This window comes from Elgaria multicarinata, chromosome 6, assembly GCF_023053635.1.
Source record: "Elgaria multicarinata webbii isolate HBS135686 ecotype San Diego chromosome 6, rElgMul1.1.pri, whole genome shotgun sequence".
In the NCBI taxonomy this organism is placed as follows: domain Eukaryota; kingdom Metazoa; phylum Chordata; class Lepidosauria; order Squamata; family Anguidae; genus Elgaria; species Elgaria multicarinata.
Window position 1 is genome coordinate 47,980,744 of NC_086176.1, and position 21,453 is coordinate 48,002,196.

At 40.2% G+C, this 21,453-nt stretch overlaps 1 protein-coding gene across 4 annotated transcripts in view; it reads right to left on the reverse strand.

Moving 5' to 3' along the window:
• Positions 1-21,207, reverse strand: part of PRUNE2 (prune homolog 2 with BCH domain) — a 137,325-nt gene extending 116,118 nt beyond the window's left edge. For all 4 annotated transcript variants that reach the window (XM_063129363.1, XM_063129364.1, XM_063129365.1 and 1 more), the window contains exon 1: positions 20,955-21,207. In XM_063129363.1, the coding sequence (XP_062985433.1) occupies positions 20,955-20,990 (36 nt within the window). In that variant the 5' untranslated portion in view covers positions 20,991-21,207. The remainder of the gene's footprint in view (positions 1-20,954) is intronic.
• Between the last annotated feature and the right edge of the window lie 246 nt (positions 21,208-21,453).

A 21,453-nucleotide genomic window follows, 5' to 3' on the forward strand; every position in this document is an offset into this window, starting at 1 on the left:
CAATCAATAAAAACAATAAGCTAACCAGCTATTGGGTTTTAGGATGCAACTCCTTCTCCAACGCACAGACAACATAGTCCCATCATAGCTGTCTACTATCCCATCCCAAGCCCTACCACAATACTTGGGCAAGACTAGCCCAATCATTAGGCCAAGTAAGTTGGCTGCCTCAGGCATGAAGTGAAGAAAATTGTTGGTTATTTAATTTGTTATCATTGTATTTTACTGCCAGGAATGGGGAGAGATGCTTGTGGAATTTTCTGCCCCATGTGCCAAATATATGGATTGCTATATTATGATGATGGCTTTGGGTAATGTACAGCTTGACTTGTTAAGTGAGGGGGCACCATTTACCTCAGGGAGTAACATGTCTTGGACCGGCCCTGCTCCTGGGACTAGTGTTGTCCTACTTCCAAAAACATTAGGCCCAATACTTTTTGCATCGGACACACACAAAAGAAAGACACATTTCATCAATGTGTGGCCAGAAGATAAATTATATTACTATTTGAACATTGCACATTCTGCTTTAGAGGCCATTGCTCCTTCTGACTACTTCCTCCCTTGCACTCTTCCTTCCACTTTCACTCTTAGAATATAATCCTTTAAGAGCCACTTTACTTATGATAAAAAAAGCTTTTGAAATAAAACATAAGTGCAAGAGAAGAAGAAAAAAATCCATTGAAATGACCTCCAGCCAAATAAAGACTATCCACCCTGCCAAGATGAAAATGAAATTTGATACAACTGAGCAAGGAAAGATTTTTCAGCAAAATGATTATCTAAGCCTGAATAAGCAGCACCATCAAGCTCTTTGGAACTCTCAGTAGCAAAGAAGAATCTCAACTATAAGGATAAAATGTCCCTCTTTCTGTGCTGTCTTCACTTCGGCACAAGTAAATGCCCAGCTCTTTCTAACTCTCTGCTTCTCTGGATGCCCCATCAATCTTTCACTTTGGTGTAAATATTTACACTAGCACAGCAGGGTGAGAAACAAATCTGCATTGGTGTCCATAGTCAAGTTCCTCTAGATCATGGGTGAGCAACTTGCAGCCCTTCAGATGTTTTGGCCTACAACTCCCATCAGTCCTAGACAGCATAGCCAATTGTGAGGGATTATGGGAAATGTAAGCTGTAAAGAACCAGAATGCCTCCATGTTATAGTGCTGTCTTGGGAGTCATAGAATCATAGAATAGCAGAGTTGGAAGGGGCCTACAAGGCCATCGAGTCCAACCCCCTGCTCAATGCAGGAATCCACCCTAAAGCATCCCTGACAGATGGTTGTCCAGCTGCCTCTTGAAGGCCTCTAGTGTGGGAGAGCCCACAACCTCCCTAGGTAACTGATTCCACCGTCGCACTGCTCTAACAGTCAGGACGTTTTTCCTGATGTCTAGCCGGAATCTGGCTTCCTTTAACTTGAGCCTGTTATTCCGTGTCCTGCACTCTGGGAGGATCGAGAAGAGATCCTGGCCCTCCTCTGTGTGACAACCTTTTAAGTATTTGAAGAGTGCTATCATGTCTCCCCTCAATCTTCTCTTCTCCAGGCTAAACATGCCCAGTTCTTTCAGTCTCTCTTCATAGGGCTTTCTTTCTAGACCTCTGATCATCCTCGTTGCCCTTTTCTGAACACGCTCCAGCTTGTCTGCATCCTTCTTGAATTGTGGAGCCCAGAACTGGACACAATACTCTAGATGAGGCCTAACCAGGGCCGAATAGAGAGGAACCAGTACCTCACGTGATTTGGAAGCTATACTTCTATTAATGCAGCCCAAAATAGCATTTGCCTTTCTTGCAGCCATATTGCACTGTTGGCTCATATTCAGCTTGCGATCTACAACAATTCCAAGATCTTTCTCATTTGTAGTATTGCTGAGCCAAGTGCCCCCCATCTTGTAACTGTGCATTTGATTTCTATTCCCTAAATGTAGAACTTGGCATTTATCCCTATTAAATTTCATTCTGTTGTTTTCAGCCCAGCACTCCAGCCTATCAAGATCACTTTGAAGTTTGTTTCTGTCTTCCAGGGTATTAGCTATCCCACCCAATTTTGTGTCATCTGCAAATTTGATAAGCGTTCCCTGCACCTCCTCGTCCAAATCATTAATAAAAATGTTGAAGAGCATTGGGCCCAGGACTGAGCCCTGCGGCACCCCACTCGTTGCCTCTCCCCAGTTTGAGAAGGTTCCATTGATAAGTACTCTTTGAGTCCGATTCTGTAGCCAACTGTGGATCCACCTAATAGTTGTTCCATCTAGCCCACTTTTAGCTAGTTTGTTAATCAGAATGTCATGTGGTACTTTGTCAAAAGCTTTGCTGAAGTCAAGATATATGACATTCCATAGCATTCCCACAGTCCAAAAGGGAGGTTATCCTATCCTAGTCTGGGTAAAGAATGCGTGTAGGTTACCCTAGGTTACCCTAGTCTGGGTAAAGAATTAGAATGCCTTTCTGTTACTCTTCTGTCCTAGGAATTTATTGTTTTATGGCATAGAATACTAGATTACTGGTTGGTAAGAGGCCTGGGCAGGGAGGTCACTGGCACAGCAACCTTGTGGCACCTGGAGGGGAGGCTGGACCTGCCTTATCTGGCATTAGCTCTCCAGTTGGGGTATCTTTCTGCAGCCTTGAGGTTGTAAATTATTCCAGCCCACAAGGGAGTATAGAGTGCCTACAGCTGACAAAGTGTGCATCAGGCCCCCCTTCTTCATTCCCCTCAGGAAGAGAGGGAGGAAGGGTGGCCAAGCTGGGTCTGGATAAGGTATAAACCTGGGAAGGCTGGCAGCCCAATGTCCTTTGGTCTCCATCCAGTCTGGAGGAGAAGGTGTGCAGGTTTGGTGTGGCTTATGAAGGTACCCTTACGATCAGTAATTAGCATAGGCCAGTTAGTGGTTTTTTTAATTTGTCTGTATTGGGTTTCCAACTGCCTGTACGATTTTAAGATTCTTGTAACCTTTCTGTATTCTCTCTTCCTATTCCCTTTCCCTAACTTGTAAATACACCATCTACCTTAAATAGCTATGCTACTATTTCCCATGGGGCTTAGTGCTGAATCCAGTGGAAATCTGACCAGCATTACCAAGTGGTTTATTTGGTCTGAGCTCAAGTTGCTGGGGAGCTGGTTTGGACCCTGTTCTTGAGCCCAGAAGGCCATACATCTGGGAGGTCCCTCCGAGGCCCAGCTGTGGGAGCTGGGGAGGTGGTGTCAGCTTGCTGGGACATGGCTGATCAAAGTTGTATTGCCTTCCTTTAGATAAGCCAAAACATATGGAGGACCCCAACTTGCCCACCCCTGCTCGAGATCCCAGGAATTGCTATGCACAAGCACTATCCCAGGCTAAATTCATATTCTAAGCCTGTGATAAAGGCTAATCTTCAGAATAGAAGAATGCAGAAGAGAGAAGGAACTATTCTGCACTTAATGTAACTGCAGCTGAATGGGGCTCTGGGGAAAACCTTGGATGTGCTCACTTGTAGCATACCAACCATACAAGAAGCACATTAGCCTGAACTCAACCCTGTGTTGCAGAATGGGACAAGAGCAGGGCCAACATGGGAAGAAATGCTTCATCATATGCACGTTGCACACATGAGTTCCTATGCACAGTGAGGTGGCTTATTTTGGTCAGCAACTTATTATTTGTAGGTACTTGTAGGATTTTCTGTGAGATGTCAAAATAACTTAGGCAGTCTATGGTACTCTATCTTTTGCATCCTGACTTGGGTAACCAAGGTAACAGGCACACCTGTAAAGTCATGTTTTTCTCCGTTCCCTCCCCCCAATAGACTTGCATTGCAAATGTAAAACACCTATAACTTTTAAAGTTTTCAAGTTAGAAACATGAAAATGGGCACCATGATAGCTTCTAAATAGATCCTTAGTCATGGCCACTTTGAAGGAAATCAGATCATGCCCTGATTTGGGGGAAATATTTAAAAGATCTCCCCATTTACAGAAATGCAGTTATCTGTGTTATTTTTAAGATACACACATGGAACTGGGCACCATGATAGCTTCCACTTATTTATTTATTTATTTATTACATTTTTATACCGCCCAATAGCCGAAGCTCTCTGGGCGGTTCACAAAAATTAAAACCATAATAAAACAACCAACAGGTTAAAAGGACCTTAGGCATGGCCATTTTGAAGGAAATCAGATCATGCCCTGATTTTTAGCAATTTTTTTTAACGTTTTAACCCTCAACCATTCCCCCAATTTACAAAACTGCATTCATCTCCATCATTTCTCAAGATACAGACATGTAACTGGGCACCATGATAGCATTTAAATATATCCTTATTCATGCCAATTTTGAAGGAAATCAGATCATGTCCTGATTTTTTGAGAATATTTAAAATATTTTCCCCATTTACAGAAATACAGTTATCTCCATTATTTTTTAAGATACACACATGGAACTGGGCACCATGATAGCTTCTAAATAGATCCTTAGGCATGACCACTTTGAAGGAAATCAGATCATGCCCTGATTTTTGGGGAATTGTTAAAAATATTTTTCCCCATTTACAGAAATGCAGTTATCTCTGTTATTTTTTAAGATACACGCATGTAAATGGGCGCCATAATAGCTTCCACATACGACCTTAGGCATGGCCATTTTGAATGAAATCAGATCATGCCCTGATTTTGGGGGGGGAATTTATTTATAGGGGAAATGGGAAAAGTGTGGTGTGGTGCTTTGCCCTCACTTTTTGTATGCTTCTGCACTGTAAGCAAAGGAAACACAGTCACACACACTCACAAACACACACGCATACACACACACACAGAGGATAGATGTATTTTTGTCATTTTTTTTGTTTAGTTTTTTATAAAGAAGAAGGAAAATAAGAACACACTCACAGAACACAGGGTTTAACTATGTCCAAAATTACAGGTAGATGATGACCCACATCAACAAACCAGATCTAGGACTTTCCATCTGCAAGGAGCAGGCCTTTTGTTTCTTACCCATTCAAGACCAAGCCAAGCCAAAACAGGTTCTATTACAACAAGGAAAAGTATGTTGTTGCTGGAAAAATTCATTCCTCACCACCCCCACTCTCCACCAACTATTGTGAGGATTGCAGCTAAGTACAGAGGGAGCAGGGAATTCTGATGTGGGGAGGTGGCAGATGACGTTGGTGTCTCTGCTAATAAATCATGCTGGCCCTGTATCTCTATGAGCTCCACCACACCAATGTCCCTCAGGCCCACAGATATGACCATTTGACAACTACAATGCTGGAAGTTTAGTGCCAAATGCCATCCATTTTTTTTTTAAGTATTCTGTTATACTGATGAGACGAACGAGCAGGCTGTCTGGCACTGCATATTTTCCCAGTAGTTTACACTCTGCTCCAGTTGTGCCCAGCTCTGGATGTGCTTTTCAAACTGTTCTGACCAAACAAAATATGTTCAAGCAAAGGTCTTTTATGTCAAGGTGCTTCAGATTCCGGCCTCTGTGCTTTCCCTTTCAATACTGAAAGAGGACTGGTGTGTGTTTCATTGAGAGCGTTTGGCACATTGCAGACTGTTGTCATTTTTTAAGTCTACCAAAGTCTACTCTAAGTAAATTCATAATCACATTTAAAAGCTAAGTGATTTGTGCCACCAATGTATTAAAATATATGGTAACAAATGCAGTCAGCATTTTCCATACCATATGCTTGTAAATGTTATTCTACAGGGAACCAATTAAAACTATGGAAAACTTGGAACACAAACATATGGACCAAGACAGAGCAACTTATCTTGTCACTGTGGTGCTTGCTCAGTACATTGATAAGGGAACTGATAATACTGTATTACGGAACAATTAATTGCTAGTTTAATTAAAGCTCATTGAGAATCAATGCACATCCACAATCTAGAACTGTGGTTCTCAGCTCACCATTCCACGGACTGATGCTGGCACATAACCAGCATTTTACTAAGCTATTTCAAAACAGGCTAGAGCAGCTCTTTTAGCAATAGAATCGTATGTGCTTTCTCTCATACCAGCAAATAATCTCACCTTGGAATACAATAAAATGGGGATTCTTTCCAGTCCATTTGACAAGGTGTGGGTGGAAAGTAGATCTCCAGATGTTTGGGGTTTCAACTCCCAGCATTCCTGACCATTGGCCATGCTGTCAGGGTCTTCTGGAAGTTGAAGTCCCAAACATCTGGAGATAGACCTTCTGCCTGCCCCTGCAATAGATACCCGAAGAGTCCTGAAGCTAGGCTACCAGATTAAAATTTAAAATATAAGCAAATGTTGAAATTGCCTTGCCTCAAGTTAGAGAAATCATTCATATTTAATGGAAGTGTGAAGAGCATAACTTGTGGGAGGCACTTATTATGCTCTATGATAGAATGGACCATGATGCTCTTAAATAAGGGCTTCTATGGAAATATGAAGAGTAGAACTAGTGGACAGCTTCCATTAATGTATTGGAAAACTAGCATGTCTAGCCCTGCCTTCTGTTCTGTTCTGTCCTATTCTGTTACTTAGCTACTTACTTCTTTTTCTGCTCTGCCTTTCTATAAAAATAATCAAGGGAGCTGTTTTAAGTGTGCAGGGAGTTTTAGATGCTTCTTTTGAAGAAAACTCAACATGTAGTAGCTACTGTTTCAGAGGCATCTCTATGCTAAGTGTTGCATTTAGTTTACCCTTAGAGTTGCCCCATACATTTTGACCCCATATCTTTAATAACATGCAGAAATAAATAGTATAATATCTGCATATGATATGGCTACCTTTGCCTTTTGTACAACTGGAGAGTCAGAGAGCCACTCTGGAGAGCCAGTGTGATGTAGTGGTTAGAGTGTTGGACTGGGACTGGGGGGACCTGGGTTCAAGTCACCACTTGGCCATGAAGTTCCTTGTGTGACTTTGGGCCACTCACTGGCTATTAGCCTAACCTACTACACAGGGTTATTAAGAATATAAAATCGAGAGGAGGATCATGTAGATCACCTTGGGCTCCTTGGAGGAAAAGTTGGGATATAAGTATAACAAATAAATAAATAGAGTTGACAAATACTGAATTTCGCCATTCAACAGCAGGATCCTGAAAGAAAATGGTTTTATACAACCTGAATCCCATTCAACCACTAGGTACCCAATCTGGCTTCTATTTACTACTTTACCTAGCATAGTATCTAACATCACCTCCTTTGTTAATATAAAAACTGCCTAGTTTCTCTGTTTTCCACCAATAAAGGAGCCTCTGTGCTTTGCCCAAGATGGAGACATTTCTGAGTAACAGCTTTATTTTGTATTTTCAAATCAAACTTTTCTGCATTTCTTGCTGCCAGCAGCTCTAAGGGGCAGTTCCAGCAGCTCGAGACCTGAAACCATCTTATCACCTGTTAAGAGTTATATTTGAACATGTGCAGACTACCACCACCCGCCCCATTCCATCTCAAGGTCATAATCATGCAAACACCATGACTTTTTGGAAATAAATAGGAAAAGCTTTTCCTGGCAGAGATCCAATGATGGATCTGTAGCTTTCAGCTTGATGTGTAATTATTGAAGGCACAGAATCTCAGTCCATAGAAAGGCGTTAACTGAGTTGGTGGAAGTTGACTTCCCCATCCACTCCACCCCATGGCAGCCCCTCCCCTCCAGGCCCTTGAAAAGTTACACAGAAGGTTGGAATGTCCACACCATTCATGGGTCAATTAGCCCATGAACTGTCCTCTAATACGGCCATTACATGTGAACTGCCCAGAGAGCTTCAGCTATTGGGCGGTATAAAAATGTAATAAATAAATAAATAAATAAACAAGGTCAAAGTGAAGAAGGGCCAATTCACATCTCATAAGTTTTCACAGTTATGTAAACTGCCCTAAAACTATTAGCACTACTGTCTAGAACCACAAGCAGGCTATTCAAAGACAGATACAAACCTGATCAATAAGAAAAAGAAGATTTTAAAAAGATGGTGAGAAGAAGTATAAATGAGTCAAAATTTCTGACTAAACCAGAATTTTAAAAAAGTGAAAGCCAGTATGGTATGATATAATACAGTCACACACACAAATGTATGGTTACCTTTCCAATGAATTTCATATGATGAGCTTTTTATGTGCCATTCTTTAGAACATCATACCATAACAAGTCCTCAAGCAAAGCCATATTCACACAGAATGTCCACCAGAGAGTTGCTAAGAAAGAGAAGAGGTTCATCCTATCCAATAAGCATTAGACCTGTTCTTCCTTTCCAAGGTAATTAATGCTGCAATCCTACAGCCAGTTGCCTTGCAGTAAGCCCCATTTAAATAAGTGGGACTTACTTCTGAATAGGCATGAATAGGGTTGTGCTGTGTGCACTTACTTTTGATTAAATCCTACTGAAGTCAGTTGGGATCACTTTTCAATAAAGATACAGAGGATCAGGCTGCATAACTTGTTCATATGATGGTACTTCTGTTTAACTGAAGTTTTCAATTCAGTTGCAGCCATGGTTAATCTGATCTAATGGGATAAACTTAGAGGCAACCTAAATGGGATCCCACGCATCCCAGTGCAACATCCAAACAGAAAATGGGAAAGGACATTGTTCATGAATATGGATGAAAAACAGGAAGGTCCAATAGGAAAAACTAGAATACCATATTTGACATTGTCCTTGTCTATCTCCTCTTGATTTTTAGCTCAAACAATTCTTATATTTTTCTGGTTTCTTATCATATCATAACAATATTTCTAACACCATAACATATCAGACACATACTCCCACCACTCACTACTATGCACTGGTATTGATATTTATATCATTGTTTGTGGATATAGCCCTACTGGATCTAATCAAAGAATGTTATAGTCCATTTTATTTCCAGCCACATTTCTCTGGGAAACTTACATGAGCAACATTAAAGCAAGCAAGAGCCATCCCATGTGTTTTGTCTCCAGCAACTGCAGTCCTGCCATCTCAGAATAAGAGCCATAGATAGCCATTGATAGACATCCTGAACATAAAGCACTAAGAAGTGTTCCAGGAATCTCAGAAAACAAAGCATGGTAATGTGATGTGCTTCAAACACATTTTACCAGCTAGCTAGCTTACTAGGTATTTGAGATTATGACGTCTAAACTGTTTGTTCTGAAGGTTAGGGCTTTTTAATGTTTCAAGATAAATGATCTTTCAGTTGCAAATGTAAAGTAAAGGTGACATCCACTCACTTCTAACAGTAATTATAGATGTGAATTAATTCTGTGCCTCAAGGGAAAATCCCTCAGACATTACTTCCTGTTAAAAGTGGCAGTCAGCTGACCTTAAATGTGTTATCAGGAGCCTCCGATTCACGTGTTAATGACATCCTCATTAATCTTAAAGTTTGGAAATACACATAAGAATATGTCAGAAAATGATCGTATGAGACAATTACCTCCCTCTGTTGTGAAGAATTTTATCTAATGCACATTTATTCCTTCATTTTAGAGTACAACCTATGGGAGGAGGGGCAGTGTTGACACTTGCAGCCTACTATGGAATCTATCACAGGAACATAGGTGCGCACAAGGGGTATGCTGAGTGTGCCCAGCACAGCCTAATGTCTCAAGCAACAAGCACAGAATTGAGGGGGACATTTGAGTAGGGATCCAGAGGGCAATTCAGACTCAGCGGGAATGGCCCTCTGGCTGCCCTCTAATGGCTCTGCTGCTGTGCCAAAAAAACGCTGCCTCCAAGAGAGAACCATTGCTCCCGGCAGAAGGAATGAAAAGGAATTGCTCTGCTGGGAGCCTCTCTGCCAGGAGCCGGCCCCCCTTGGCCACTAGGCCTCCACTTGAACAGCTGCAACAGCCCTCCCACGGTCAGACAAGCTGAACGCAGAGTAGGGCATCAATGTCTACAGTGTTTAATAAATAAATGAATAAAAATTAAGTCCTTTGTGGTTGAGTATTCAATAAATGTTTGCCTATAAACAAAAAATTCCCTGGGTGCACACCTAATGAAATGTGCTGCACACACCTATGCACAGGAAGTGATCTTACTTCTTAAGATCTACAGTTTTATGATGTTAATTTGATGCTGGAAGATCCAATGATTGTTTCAAGAATTCCTGTGGTTGGGGGTGAGGATGACAAAGAACTATATGTTCACACACAAAAATGTCCAAAAGGAGACAAGCTAGAAGTTACAAAATTATGCATTCTGTGGAGAAAACAGAGATAAATTTATGTTTTTCTTCCTCTCTCCTAATACAAGAACCAAGTATCACTTAATGTAACTGGTTATCCATAGATTCAAGATAAATAAAATTAATACATTCAAGACAAATTTGTCACACAACACATACTTTCCTTCTGGATCTCGGTACCAGAAAATAAGGTGCAGGCATCCTGGTTTAAATAGCTTTCAAAGGGAATTAAACTACCACTAGGGAAAAGATCCATAGCTCAGTGGTAGAGCACATGGTTTGCATGCAGAAGTTCCCAGGTTCAATTCCTGGGCCAGATCTATACCAAGCAGGATATAATACTTTGAAAGTGGTTTGAAAATGGTACATGGAGTGTTGTCAATACCATTATATACCATTATAAAACAGTAGTGTAGATTCTGCCTTGGTATCTCCAGGTAGGGCAGAAAAGACTCCTGCTTTAACCCCCCTGGAGAGCTTCTGCCAGTCAGCATCAACAACACTGAGCTAAATGGACCAACAGTCTGATTTGGTTTAAGGCAGCTACCTATGTTTCTAGTAACATGCAGCAGTAGTTTAAGACCAAACTATCACAGGTCAGGTTGAAAGCCTTGCAACAGTGCATATTCAGTGGTAAGTTACCATTGCAGAAGTGAACTAGTGTTGTTTTGGGAAGTAATGTTGGAACATCCAGATATTCTTGCAATCAATTGTTTTGGAAAACCCCATGGATTGCAAAAAGGCAGCAAAGACTACACCTGCTCTGACCAGAACTCTACATATGAAATATAGTGTAGGCTATATTAAATGAATAAAGAACCAGCAGGTATGAGGATGGAAATCTATCCATCCCACTGTTAATAGTTCAAGGATCTAGGCTCTTATTGGCTTTGCAGAATTATACTGTTGGCAAAGCCAAAGCACAATAGAAATACACAGCATTGGCCATTATAGCACACTCTGCAGCCATTAGGCCCATTAGGTCAATAATCAGCATTTTAAAAAGAGCCCACAGCTCTTACAGTAAAGCCAATCAATAATGTACATTGTGAAATCTCAATGAAGGATATTTTCAGTGCTATCCTTTAGTTACCACCCAAACTGTAAAAACTGGAAGGCTAAAGTTCATTTTCTGCATTTAACTACTGCATCAAACTAAGGGTGTACCTGTAAGTGTGTGTGTGTGTGTGTGTGTGTGTGTGTGTGTGTGTGTGTGTGTGTGTGTATATATATATATATATATATATATATATATATATATATATATAAATAAACATTTGTGGAAGTAAATATATATTTGTCACATTCATACATTACAGGGAAACACGGGAGTGTTTCCCTGTGTTATAGGCGATCAGTGAAAAGAGCATTCCACCATGTTAAGGCCAAAATTGGAGGTGGGTCATTCTGACGTTCATAAAATGGAAAATGTTTCACCAATCTTTCTGAAATGGAGACCTGCCAGAAAGAAATGCTGGTTTTACATACCCTGCGCGTTTCAAGAAGATTTGTGAAATATTGAGGGCAGGATGGCAGTTCAAAGTATGAAAATGGGGAAAACCTCTCTGGCTCAAAATGGCTTTCTATTTCCGGGTGGCGACAATTTTTTTTTGCTCACTAAAAGCTCCGAATTGGGACCCTTACCCTTCAAACCAGTGGTGGGATCTTGTCCCCCTGTCATTCTAGTTGGTGGAATAGCTTTTCTTTTTTCAAAATTGAACATTTCTTTGCCCCATTAAAGTGAGTACAGACTCATAACTCCTATAAATGGAGCATGCTCAGTAGTGTTGCTCTCCCCCCCCTCCTGTCTCAAATAGATTGGAATGTTGGAAATAAGATGGCTGCCTGGCTGAAATAAGATGGCCACCTGGCTCATTTAGGAGCCATTTCCTTCTGCAGATAAACCAAGGCCCTGTCTCGGCCCTCTCCTTCCCCACAGTGCTGTGGAGGATAGGGAGGGAGAGAGAAACTATCTGCCTTGCTTGGAGGGAGGCCCTTCCCTGGCCTCCAAGGAAAAAGAAAACCTGGCTGGCTCAGGTAGGGGTTTGATTGACTTTGTTGTGTGTCTGTGATTGTAAAGAGGGAGGGGGTGTGTGTGTGTGTTTGAAGTGCTGGTGCTTCCTTCTTAATTCAAAGTAAAGAATATATGGCAAACTTTCCTTTGGGGTGGCAGTTCCTCACCCAAGCCTCTCAAAGTTTAAACTTTATGGAAATAAATATTTTGAAACTAGGAATGAGAGGAGGTTACTGCCATGAGTTTAAACTTCTTCAGGTAGTGTGTGTTTCTTTAAAAGATGCTGAACTACATTTTATGTTTTCTTTTATAAACAAAAAAAGAGAAGTAGGTGGCCCTAAGTTGTTCATCATCAGTTTTCCACAACCCCCCAGTCACCTCTGCATATCCTATTCTCCATCCTGTCCTTATGGTTTATATCTGCTTTTGGAGAATGAGAATTTCACTGGCACTTTCTGCCTCCTTAGGGAGGACGTGGCGTTATAGGCCTGTGAGCCTTAACTCCCAATTTCCTTGCTTTTTGGAGTTTGGTTGAAAATTGTAGAGCCTTTAACGTTGTTTTGTAAACCGTAGGTTTTTTGTTTATTGAATTATATATTTTAAATGCACATGTAAACACATTTTACATCTCTAAGATATAATGTATGAAATATCTTTTATATTCTTCATCTGCAGAGGGCTGTTTTGTTTTTTGGTATAACTAAATCATCAGGTTAAACATACATGGCTTGATTTCAGCCATATTACTAACATCGCTAGAGTTGTTTATAAATTACAGTTCACCTGAGCGTATATTTTGGTTTATGACTAATCTGGAACAAAGTGCATTCAGGCAGATTCTGTCCATGCACTTCACTGTTAGTTCCATCTAGGTAATTATTAACTGAATTACATCTGAAGTGCTAAGGCACAAACCACAGATAAGATTTCCTGAGCAAACATATTCAAATGAATTAGAGGGCTCATTCTTTTCCAAGAATCTTACAGAGCAAACATTCCCATTAAATTATGCCCTTCATCTTGCTATTTTACATTTGATTATTTGATTTATTTTATGACATTGTGTTACCCATCCTGAGCTATAGGAATAGTGCAGATAGGTTATAATTTGGGGGATTTAAAATTTATTTTTAATTATATATAGGCTTTTGACTGGGACTAGGCAATGTGAGTTGCCTAGTCCCAGTTCTGCCTCACTTACACCAGTTGCCAATTTGTTTCTGGGCTAAATTCAAAGTGCTGTTTTTTACCTATAAAGACCAACGTGGCTTTCAGGACCCCAATACGTCAAGGACGAGCCTCTCCTTGTATGAACATATCCAGACCGTAAGGCCAGCTTAAGAGGCCTTTCTGTGTGTGCCCCTCCAAGATAAGATTGGGGGGAGGGTGTCAATTTGTAAACGGGCCTTTTCTGTAAAAGCCCTATTTTATAGAATGCTCTCCCCAAGGAAGCTTATCTAGCACCAACACTGTCATTTTTTCAGTGGCACACAAAGACTTACTTCTTTTCCCAGGCTGCTGGAAATGAATTATGGTCCAATTGTGGGCCGCTTTTGTGATGTTCATCCTGGGCTGTGAGTAGAGCGAGATTTTGTGTAGCTCTGGAAGAACATTTTTGCTTTTAGATTATATTATGCTTATTTACTTTTATTTGTATTATTGTGTTGATTATGGTTTATATTGATTGAGGCTGGGGTTGCTTTCCCAATTATAATAACCATGGATTTCTGCATTGGCTATGTAAGGGCACAATCCTATGCATGCTTAGTCAGAAAAATAGTCCTACAACTCCCAGCATACCTTAGATGGCTATGCGGTCTGGGGTATGCTGGGAGTTGTAGGACTTTTTTTCGATTGTGCCCAAGGCACCTTGAGACTGCTTTTTGAGGTGGGAAGCAACTTATATATTTAAATAATTAGAGTTAGAATTGTATGTTTTAAAATATTGTTCTGAACTGCCCTATGGTTCCAATTAGGAGGAAGGTTGGGTAAAAAGAACCATAGATAAATGAATATATAAATTTGTATTGGTTTGTGACTACATCATGGCATGGTTTGATGAAATTTGGCTTGTTGTGTCTGAACCCATCCTCACAAACAAATAAACCATAATTTGTTAACCGGCTTCAAATCACAAAAGCCATGGGTTTTTTTGTTGGCATACAAAGTCTGACTTCTTTAAGCCATTGCTTGTCATGATGTCTACACTACAGCTCATCACTGGCTTGTCTGTGCTGCTGTCTGCCCTAAAACAAGCACCCAGCAAGAACAGCCTGAAAATGAAACCACTCTGAAGCCTGGCAAAATGGGTGGGAGTGAAACAAACCAGAAATAGGTGAGGAGCTGCAGTTTGTTTATTCGTCTGCAAGAGACTACATGCCTAAAGCAACAAACGATGGCTATCATAAACAATAGCTTAATGTTACATGTGAACTCAGGTTGACTTGAGCCAATGAAGCTCAGGTGTAGTTCTGCTCCCTTCCCTTCTGTAGTCCCCTCCCCTGAAAATCTGCTGTTGAGGAATGGTGTGGGATACTATGCAAAGACTTCAGCAAGAGGAGAGAATTTCTAGAAATCCGAGGAATCACCTTACGTGAATGAAAGTGCCTTTCCATTGCACAAAGCACATGTTGTTTTCTCCCCATGAGAACTTATAGGAATCAAGGGCGGGCAGTTTCTGGACTTCCAGACATTCTGGCTTACAACTCCCATTATTCCTCACCAGGAATAATTACCTGGTTGTAAGTACTATTTGTATATCAATTGGGTCATGTGTTTGAGCTTGTAGTTTTTGTGGAGAGACCCTTAGCCTGATTTTTTGGGTTTGTTTTTTTACCAAAATCATTCCTTACCCCCCCCCCCCACAAAGTGGTAGTGGAGATTACAAATCAGGAATAAAAACAGGGATTAGGGATACCTGGTGTGTGTGTGTGTGTGTGTGTGAAAGAGAGAGAGAGAGAGAGAGTTAGAGAGTGCTCCGTCTTACTTTCTTTTCTGCCTCTGTATATATATTAAATAGCTCCTATGTATTTGCCCAATCGAAGCATAATGAAGCTCAGCAATCAATGCTGGGATTGGATTGGATTGGGGCACTTTCTATATGTGGGCATAAGAGTAGAACAGACCAGAACGGCCACTTGAAACAACTTTCATCATTCTCTCAGTTGCAGGAGAGGGAAGCCCAGGTTCCTCAACTCCCTGCTGTTGATACTCTATTAGGAAACATATTACAGCATTTTACATAATGAATTAACTGTCAGTCATGACTATCACGCCAAGTGTAATTAAAACAAAATCAGGTCAGCAACTGCATATGCCAACTGTGTATATTTAGGAGGTATTCTCCTTAGACTTTTTTTTGACAGAGCTTGTCACAGATGTATAAGGTCCAAAATCCCATTCTTTTTTTTAACTGTTTTTTTAAGCACTGATATCCCAATTATTTTGTGCCATTGGCTTCAATAATTGTGCCATTTCCCCTTTCACTATAAAGAATGCAGAACTCAAAACAAGAGTTTAAACACAACACCTTATTATCATACCTTTAACCTGTTAGCTACTTCCTGTACCAGGTTCACAGAGCAAAATGAACCGTCTGTCTTTCTAACCAGTTACCCATTCTCTACATTTCGCTAATTACTTCCTGCATGATCTCAGCAGAAATAATGTTAGAAAATGGAGAACAGTTCTGGGAAAGAAAACTCCTTAATCCAAATATGTTTTTCAGTTGCAACTAGGAAAACATCAAGGGCATATTAAATAGCTATATTTTGGGGGACATTCAGTAATAAATCATTGCACAATAAAACTGGCTATTAAAATGGAAGATGCTGTGACTTCAGAATGATGGTTAGCTGCCTAATTAAAATCTGTTCATCAATCACAGTACAAATAAACACACACATTCCCTTGAATGCATCAGAACTATGCAGGTGGCAACAATGTTTAAACACAGCTGTTACTTATAGGATCAATTTTGGATGGAGAGATTTATCTGAGGACTCTCATGAAAATGGTTTCACACAGCGTATCTTCAGTCTGGTATTTCTTGGAATAATAAAATGTCATATTCAAAACACTATTTTTACAAATACTCTGGGTGTCACTACTGTCACCTTCCAACTTCATAAATATTCATTCTTGAGAACAATGTTTTCCAGTTATTCAGGGTTTTTAGGTAGTGCTGAACAGTTAAAATTAGCTTTCATTTTTAATGCTCAGATGGTGTCTAGCGTATATATAAACCGTTGGTTATTCAGCTGTACACAAATGTAATTAATAAATAAAATAAAATAATAGAGTTGTTCTGTTGTTGACTTGAACTCACGCCTTTGGTTATTATACTTACCAATCATTCCAAAGAGTTTTTGATTGTTTTAGTGTGATCTGAGTCAATACTGCATCTCAAACCAATTCAAATTAAAGGACACAAAACGTTAACTGAAGAAAATTGAAACTACAATACAAATAATCTACAAATTTAAATTATTTAATACTGATATGATCAAACCCTTGACTACTCCAGTAAAAACAGGGCAAAGGATTACTTAAAGCACCTCCATCTTTTGTGATTTTCTATAAAACAGTTCTAAAGAAGTCTTTAAACACACACCTTAGTTTGGAAATAGATCTGACACTTTGAAATAACCAAACTGAAATACAACTAGGTGTTCAATCCCCAAAGACCACACACACTCACACTATTTTTTCTATTTTAAACACACTGTGAAAAAACAATCAATCTGGACTTAAATCAGCAGGACTCTTCAAATGGGCTGAATTCCTATTGTGCATCTGCCACAGGAATGACATGACAGAGATGCTTCAGTGAAATCCAAGTTCTAATGGGTCCCACAGAAGCTTTCAACATACCAGGGATCCAGTAAAACCAACTCTGAAAGTCTTGCCTTATAATCCAATAGTTGGGATAGAAACATAAATACAAAAGAATACATTATTTCCTGCTAGTGACAACTTTCCAAACACAAGTGTCCTAACTTGTATGTCACACAATGCACTGTAGTTACATATAGAATAGGATCACTACTTGAAATTGCATGTTTTGCATCATTCAACGTACTTAGAATCAAGGTGGTGCCCGTGTGTCACTGTTGAATAAATAACTCATATATTTGTTCTTTTTTTAATTTTATGTCTTTACACAAGGTGACTTGTAAATTTGTATAGTCTAACAAGACTGGACTGGACCTGAAGTGATTTTAAACATACACCTAAAATACATCTCCATTGTAGGGCCTGTGGGCACCAATGTGCCATGGATACTCCTCCTGACACCTATCAGGGTCCATGCCCTTCCTGCTTTTTATTTTATTAAGTTTTTTTATTTAATTATTTTTTAACCATGACACTGGCATGCTGCAAAGCAAACTGCAGCTCTCTAGCAACAACTTTATTCAGCTTTAAAAGAGTGGTTTTGGTTTTTGGAGATCAGGCCCCACCTCTGACTTGTACTTAGAATCTTGGGCAGGTTATTTTTCTTTTAGTCTCAGGAATTTGCCTACTGGGAAGTATGACCCAGTTTTGTGACCAGCCATGTCCATCATGGCAGCCATTTTGTGAGAGTGCCTTCAGCACTTTTTCAAAATTCTAAATGTGCCCACTAACCCAGAAAGGTTGAGAACCACTAGTCTAAAACATCAAGAGTTCACTTTTTTGGTGTGCATGGTACTAGGAATTGCATGTACAAATTCATATTCAAAACACATTCTTCTGGTAATTTCCAGTATCAATCAATAAATGAAACATTATATGATTCTATGGGAGCGTGGATGTCAAGATCTTGCTTCTAATGCCCAACAAAATTAAAAATATGTTCCAGTGAATTGTCCTATATTTAGGCCCATTTAGCAACTGCAGTATGCTTCCTGTTCAGACAGCTGCCTTTCCTGTTATCCCTTCCTGAGTAGTAGATCATTTCATGTAAGAATTCTGGATGTTTCTGTTATGACGGAGGTGGATCCTGTTCACCCCTAATCCTGTATTATTCTCCCTCGTGGGATAGTGGCCTCAATCACATTAGATTCACACTGAGTAGCATTCTTCCATGGAACTACAAATAGCCAAAGGTGTGGTAGGATTCACCAGCAAAGGTTGCATAGTGATCTTTAAGTAGCTTACACTGAAGGCACACATGGTACTTCCTTTATGGTTGGGCTAGCCTAATGTTTCTTCTACATAAAACTGAACAGAGCAGCCTTTCCCAACCAGATGGCCTACAGAAGTTTTGGACTTCAACTCTCATCAGCCCCAGCCAGTATGGCCAATGGTCAGGGATGGTGGGAGTTTTAGTCCTCGTTTTCTGAGGTTAGGTGGGTGGCTACCAGAGAGAGAAAGGTGGCACACCTTCATGATGGCACCCCTTCTGTGGAATTCCCATCCTAGGTAAATTCACTTGGCCCTGTCATACCCTCTTCAACTTTGCTTTTAACTGTGCATTACTCTTATTTTAACAGTTTCATTGATTGTTTAATAAGTGTTTATTGTATTAGCATTGGTGATTTCAATGTTTGTAAGCAGCCTAAGTGCTGTTTCAGGGTAAAGGCAGGGAAAGTTACACAATCAGAGAACGTCCAATTGTGCCATCCCGCCAAACCGTTACAAAATGCCACTTTTCTTAAATTTTCATGCAGTATTTTTTTTATAGAAAAATATGTAGTGTATTAACAATGTAAAGGAAAGAACATTTCGGTTGAACATGGGCCTTGCTTTTTTAACAAAAAACAAAGAATTCCCTCCCTCACCACCACCACAGGCTATCCTATAGTATTTGATGAAGGGAGCCATAAACTATGAAAGTTCATGCCACAATCAATCAGAACAGCTCTTAAGGTTCCACTGCACTTTTTAACTTCCTGCTGACACAGACTAATATAGCAACTCTTCTGGAATTTTCCCTTTATCGCAATTTGCCTAGTGAAGAGAATCCACAATGTTTGTGCATTAATTCCCTCGGGTAGAACACATGAAGCAGCTCTTCTAAAGTATAAAAACGGAAGTGGATGATACGTTTTAAAACAATGTTTGAAAATTATAATTCCATTAAAGTTATTTTAGCTTGCACTTGTCTGATCTGCTAAAAAAGAGCTGTTCTGACAGATGTGCATGCTTCAGCCCTAGATATGGGCAGTATTGCTGAAGAACCCCTAAGATTCCCTCTTACGATCTTTTTCCTAACGTAACTGGCCAAAGTAACCAGAGGAGCTGGGGCATTGTGCTCCAGTTTGACACTCATCCAAAACTGGCATGGTGAGATCTTGTGTTAGGCAGCATAAAGAAAAACAAACTATTAGCTTCTTTAAAATATAGCAGCATAGGATCTTACAAGCAGAACTTCAGAAGGCAAAATTCAACACTCTCACTGCTCATTTCCTGCCATGTGACCATGACATCATGTTTAATGTAACTTCGGCCTGTTCTTCTACTGAGGTTTAGAGATAAGAGGGTCATCAATTATGTATTTCCTCCTGTGCTTTGTCATCACAGATTTAAAAAAACAAAAACATCAGCCATGATCCCTTATATTTTGCTTTGAAAAAAAAATCTTAACCCAGACATAAAAGCTATACCATTAATTATTGTGCGTATGGTGAAATGAGAACCAAAAAGGACATGGAATCTTTTAAAAATCACTGCATTTCTCCAGAGATTAAAAAGAGGAGCCAAAATAAGGAAGTTTGGGGCAAAAGACAAGTGTATTCTTTTTGGCCAGAAGTTAGGGAGAATGGGTGGAGATGGTATATTATGCTCTCATAGGGGTGGATCTGAATATATATCACCCTGGGGCAAAATGTACGAAGCATCACCTCTCTCATTTATACATATAAATAACTGTATATGCCAAACATGATTATGTAGCGTTGAAGAGTAATGCTATTATCCATGGGATTTTAACTAGTGTTTAAATGCTGAAACTTTCAGAAAAATAGTTTAAGCCTTTTTCTAAAACGTATCACTAGCTTCTGTTTAATTGCTTTCATTGCAATCAAAAATATTGCATGACCACCCTATATAGGTAAAGAGATGCTCACACCACTATCTTGGGCCAAACCTCCATTTGGTCCAAATCAACAAACCATTTTGAGTTACAATACTTTATGGCAGCTAAGGAGTTACAGTAGAATATACACACAAAAACATGGAAATATACATTATTCATCTTTTGTATTGTCCAAAATTGATAAAACTTATTTCCTTACGTTTTCTTCCATGATTTAAACTTTTTTTAAAAAAAATGCCCAGAGTCCCATGCACAGTTCTATACTATTGAGTATTATGCTTCAATCCTAGGCACATTTATCTGAAAGTCAGCCCCACTGAACACAGTAGGATCTATTTGTGAGTAAACATGCATAGGATTGGGCTGCAGATCACAACTTTGGATGACATTTTTGTGGTTTTCTCAAATGATTGGTACAGAAACTTGCAGCCTTATGGGATGCTTTACAACCAAATACACAACATGTTTAGAGAGGAGGGATTCACTGTTATTTCCTGAGGCCATTTTTATTTTTTGTGTTTTTGTGCTGAGCACTTGAGAAGTATTGGATCCCAGTAATAATACTGGAGTTCTAACTTGCAACAAAACCAACTTGCAACAAAGGTAATTATTAGTCACGATCAAATTACTAATAATAATAATAATAATAATAATAATAATAATAAAGATTATGATGCTGATTCACACAAGGTCGTTTGGATGCCTTCCCAAAGTTAAAAACGTACCAGAAAATGTACAGAGACAAGGTGGCAGAGTACCAAAACTCTCTTCTTCCTGCAGAACTTACCAGCTTTGTTTTGGTGCGCTGCAAGAATTCTTCCATGTTGTTATTGTGGTTGTTTTTGGCCTGCGGGTGCTCTGCTGATCAGCCAGGGCAAAGTCCCATGCCAGAGCCCTGGGCTGCTTCTGTAGGGCGGTTCCTGCCTCCTGCAGCGAGCGCTGCTACCGCTGGCTTTTCTGCTTCTGCCGCTGCCGCTGCTTCGCCTCCCAACAGACCAGCGCTGCCCGCTGACGGCTCTCCCTATTTAGGCAAAGTGGGATTCGGGTGCCCGGGGAGCGAGCGGGGAAGAGTTTCCGTGATTCCACAGGCCGGCCGAGCTCCTCGGCCAATCGCAGGGGCGCTCAGGCGGGCTGACGTCACGCAGGCAATTGCTGCAACCATGGACAGCGCCCAAAAGTGAGGACAAAGTGAGGATGCAGACATCTGCAGCAGAGGGAGAGGAGGAGAAGAACAGGAGTCTCTCTCTCTCTCTCTCTCTCTCTCTCTCTCTCTCTCTCTCTCCCCC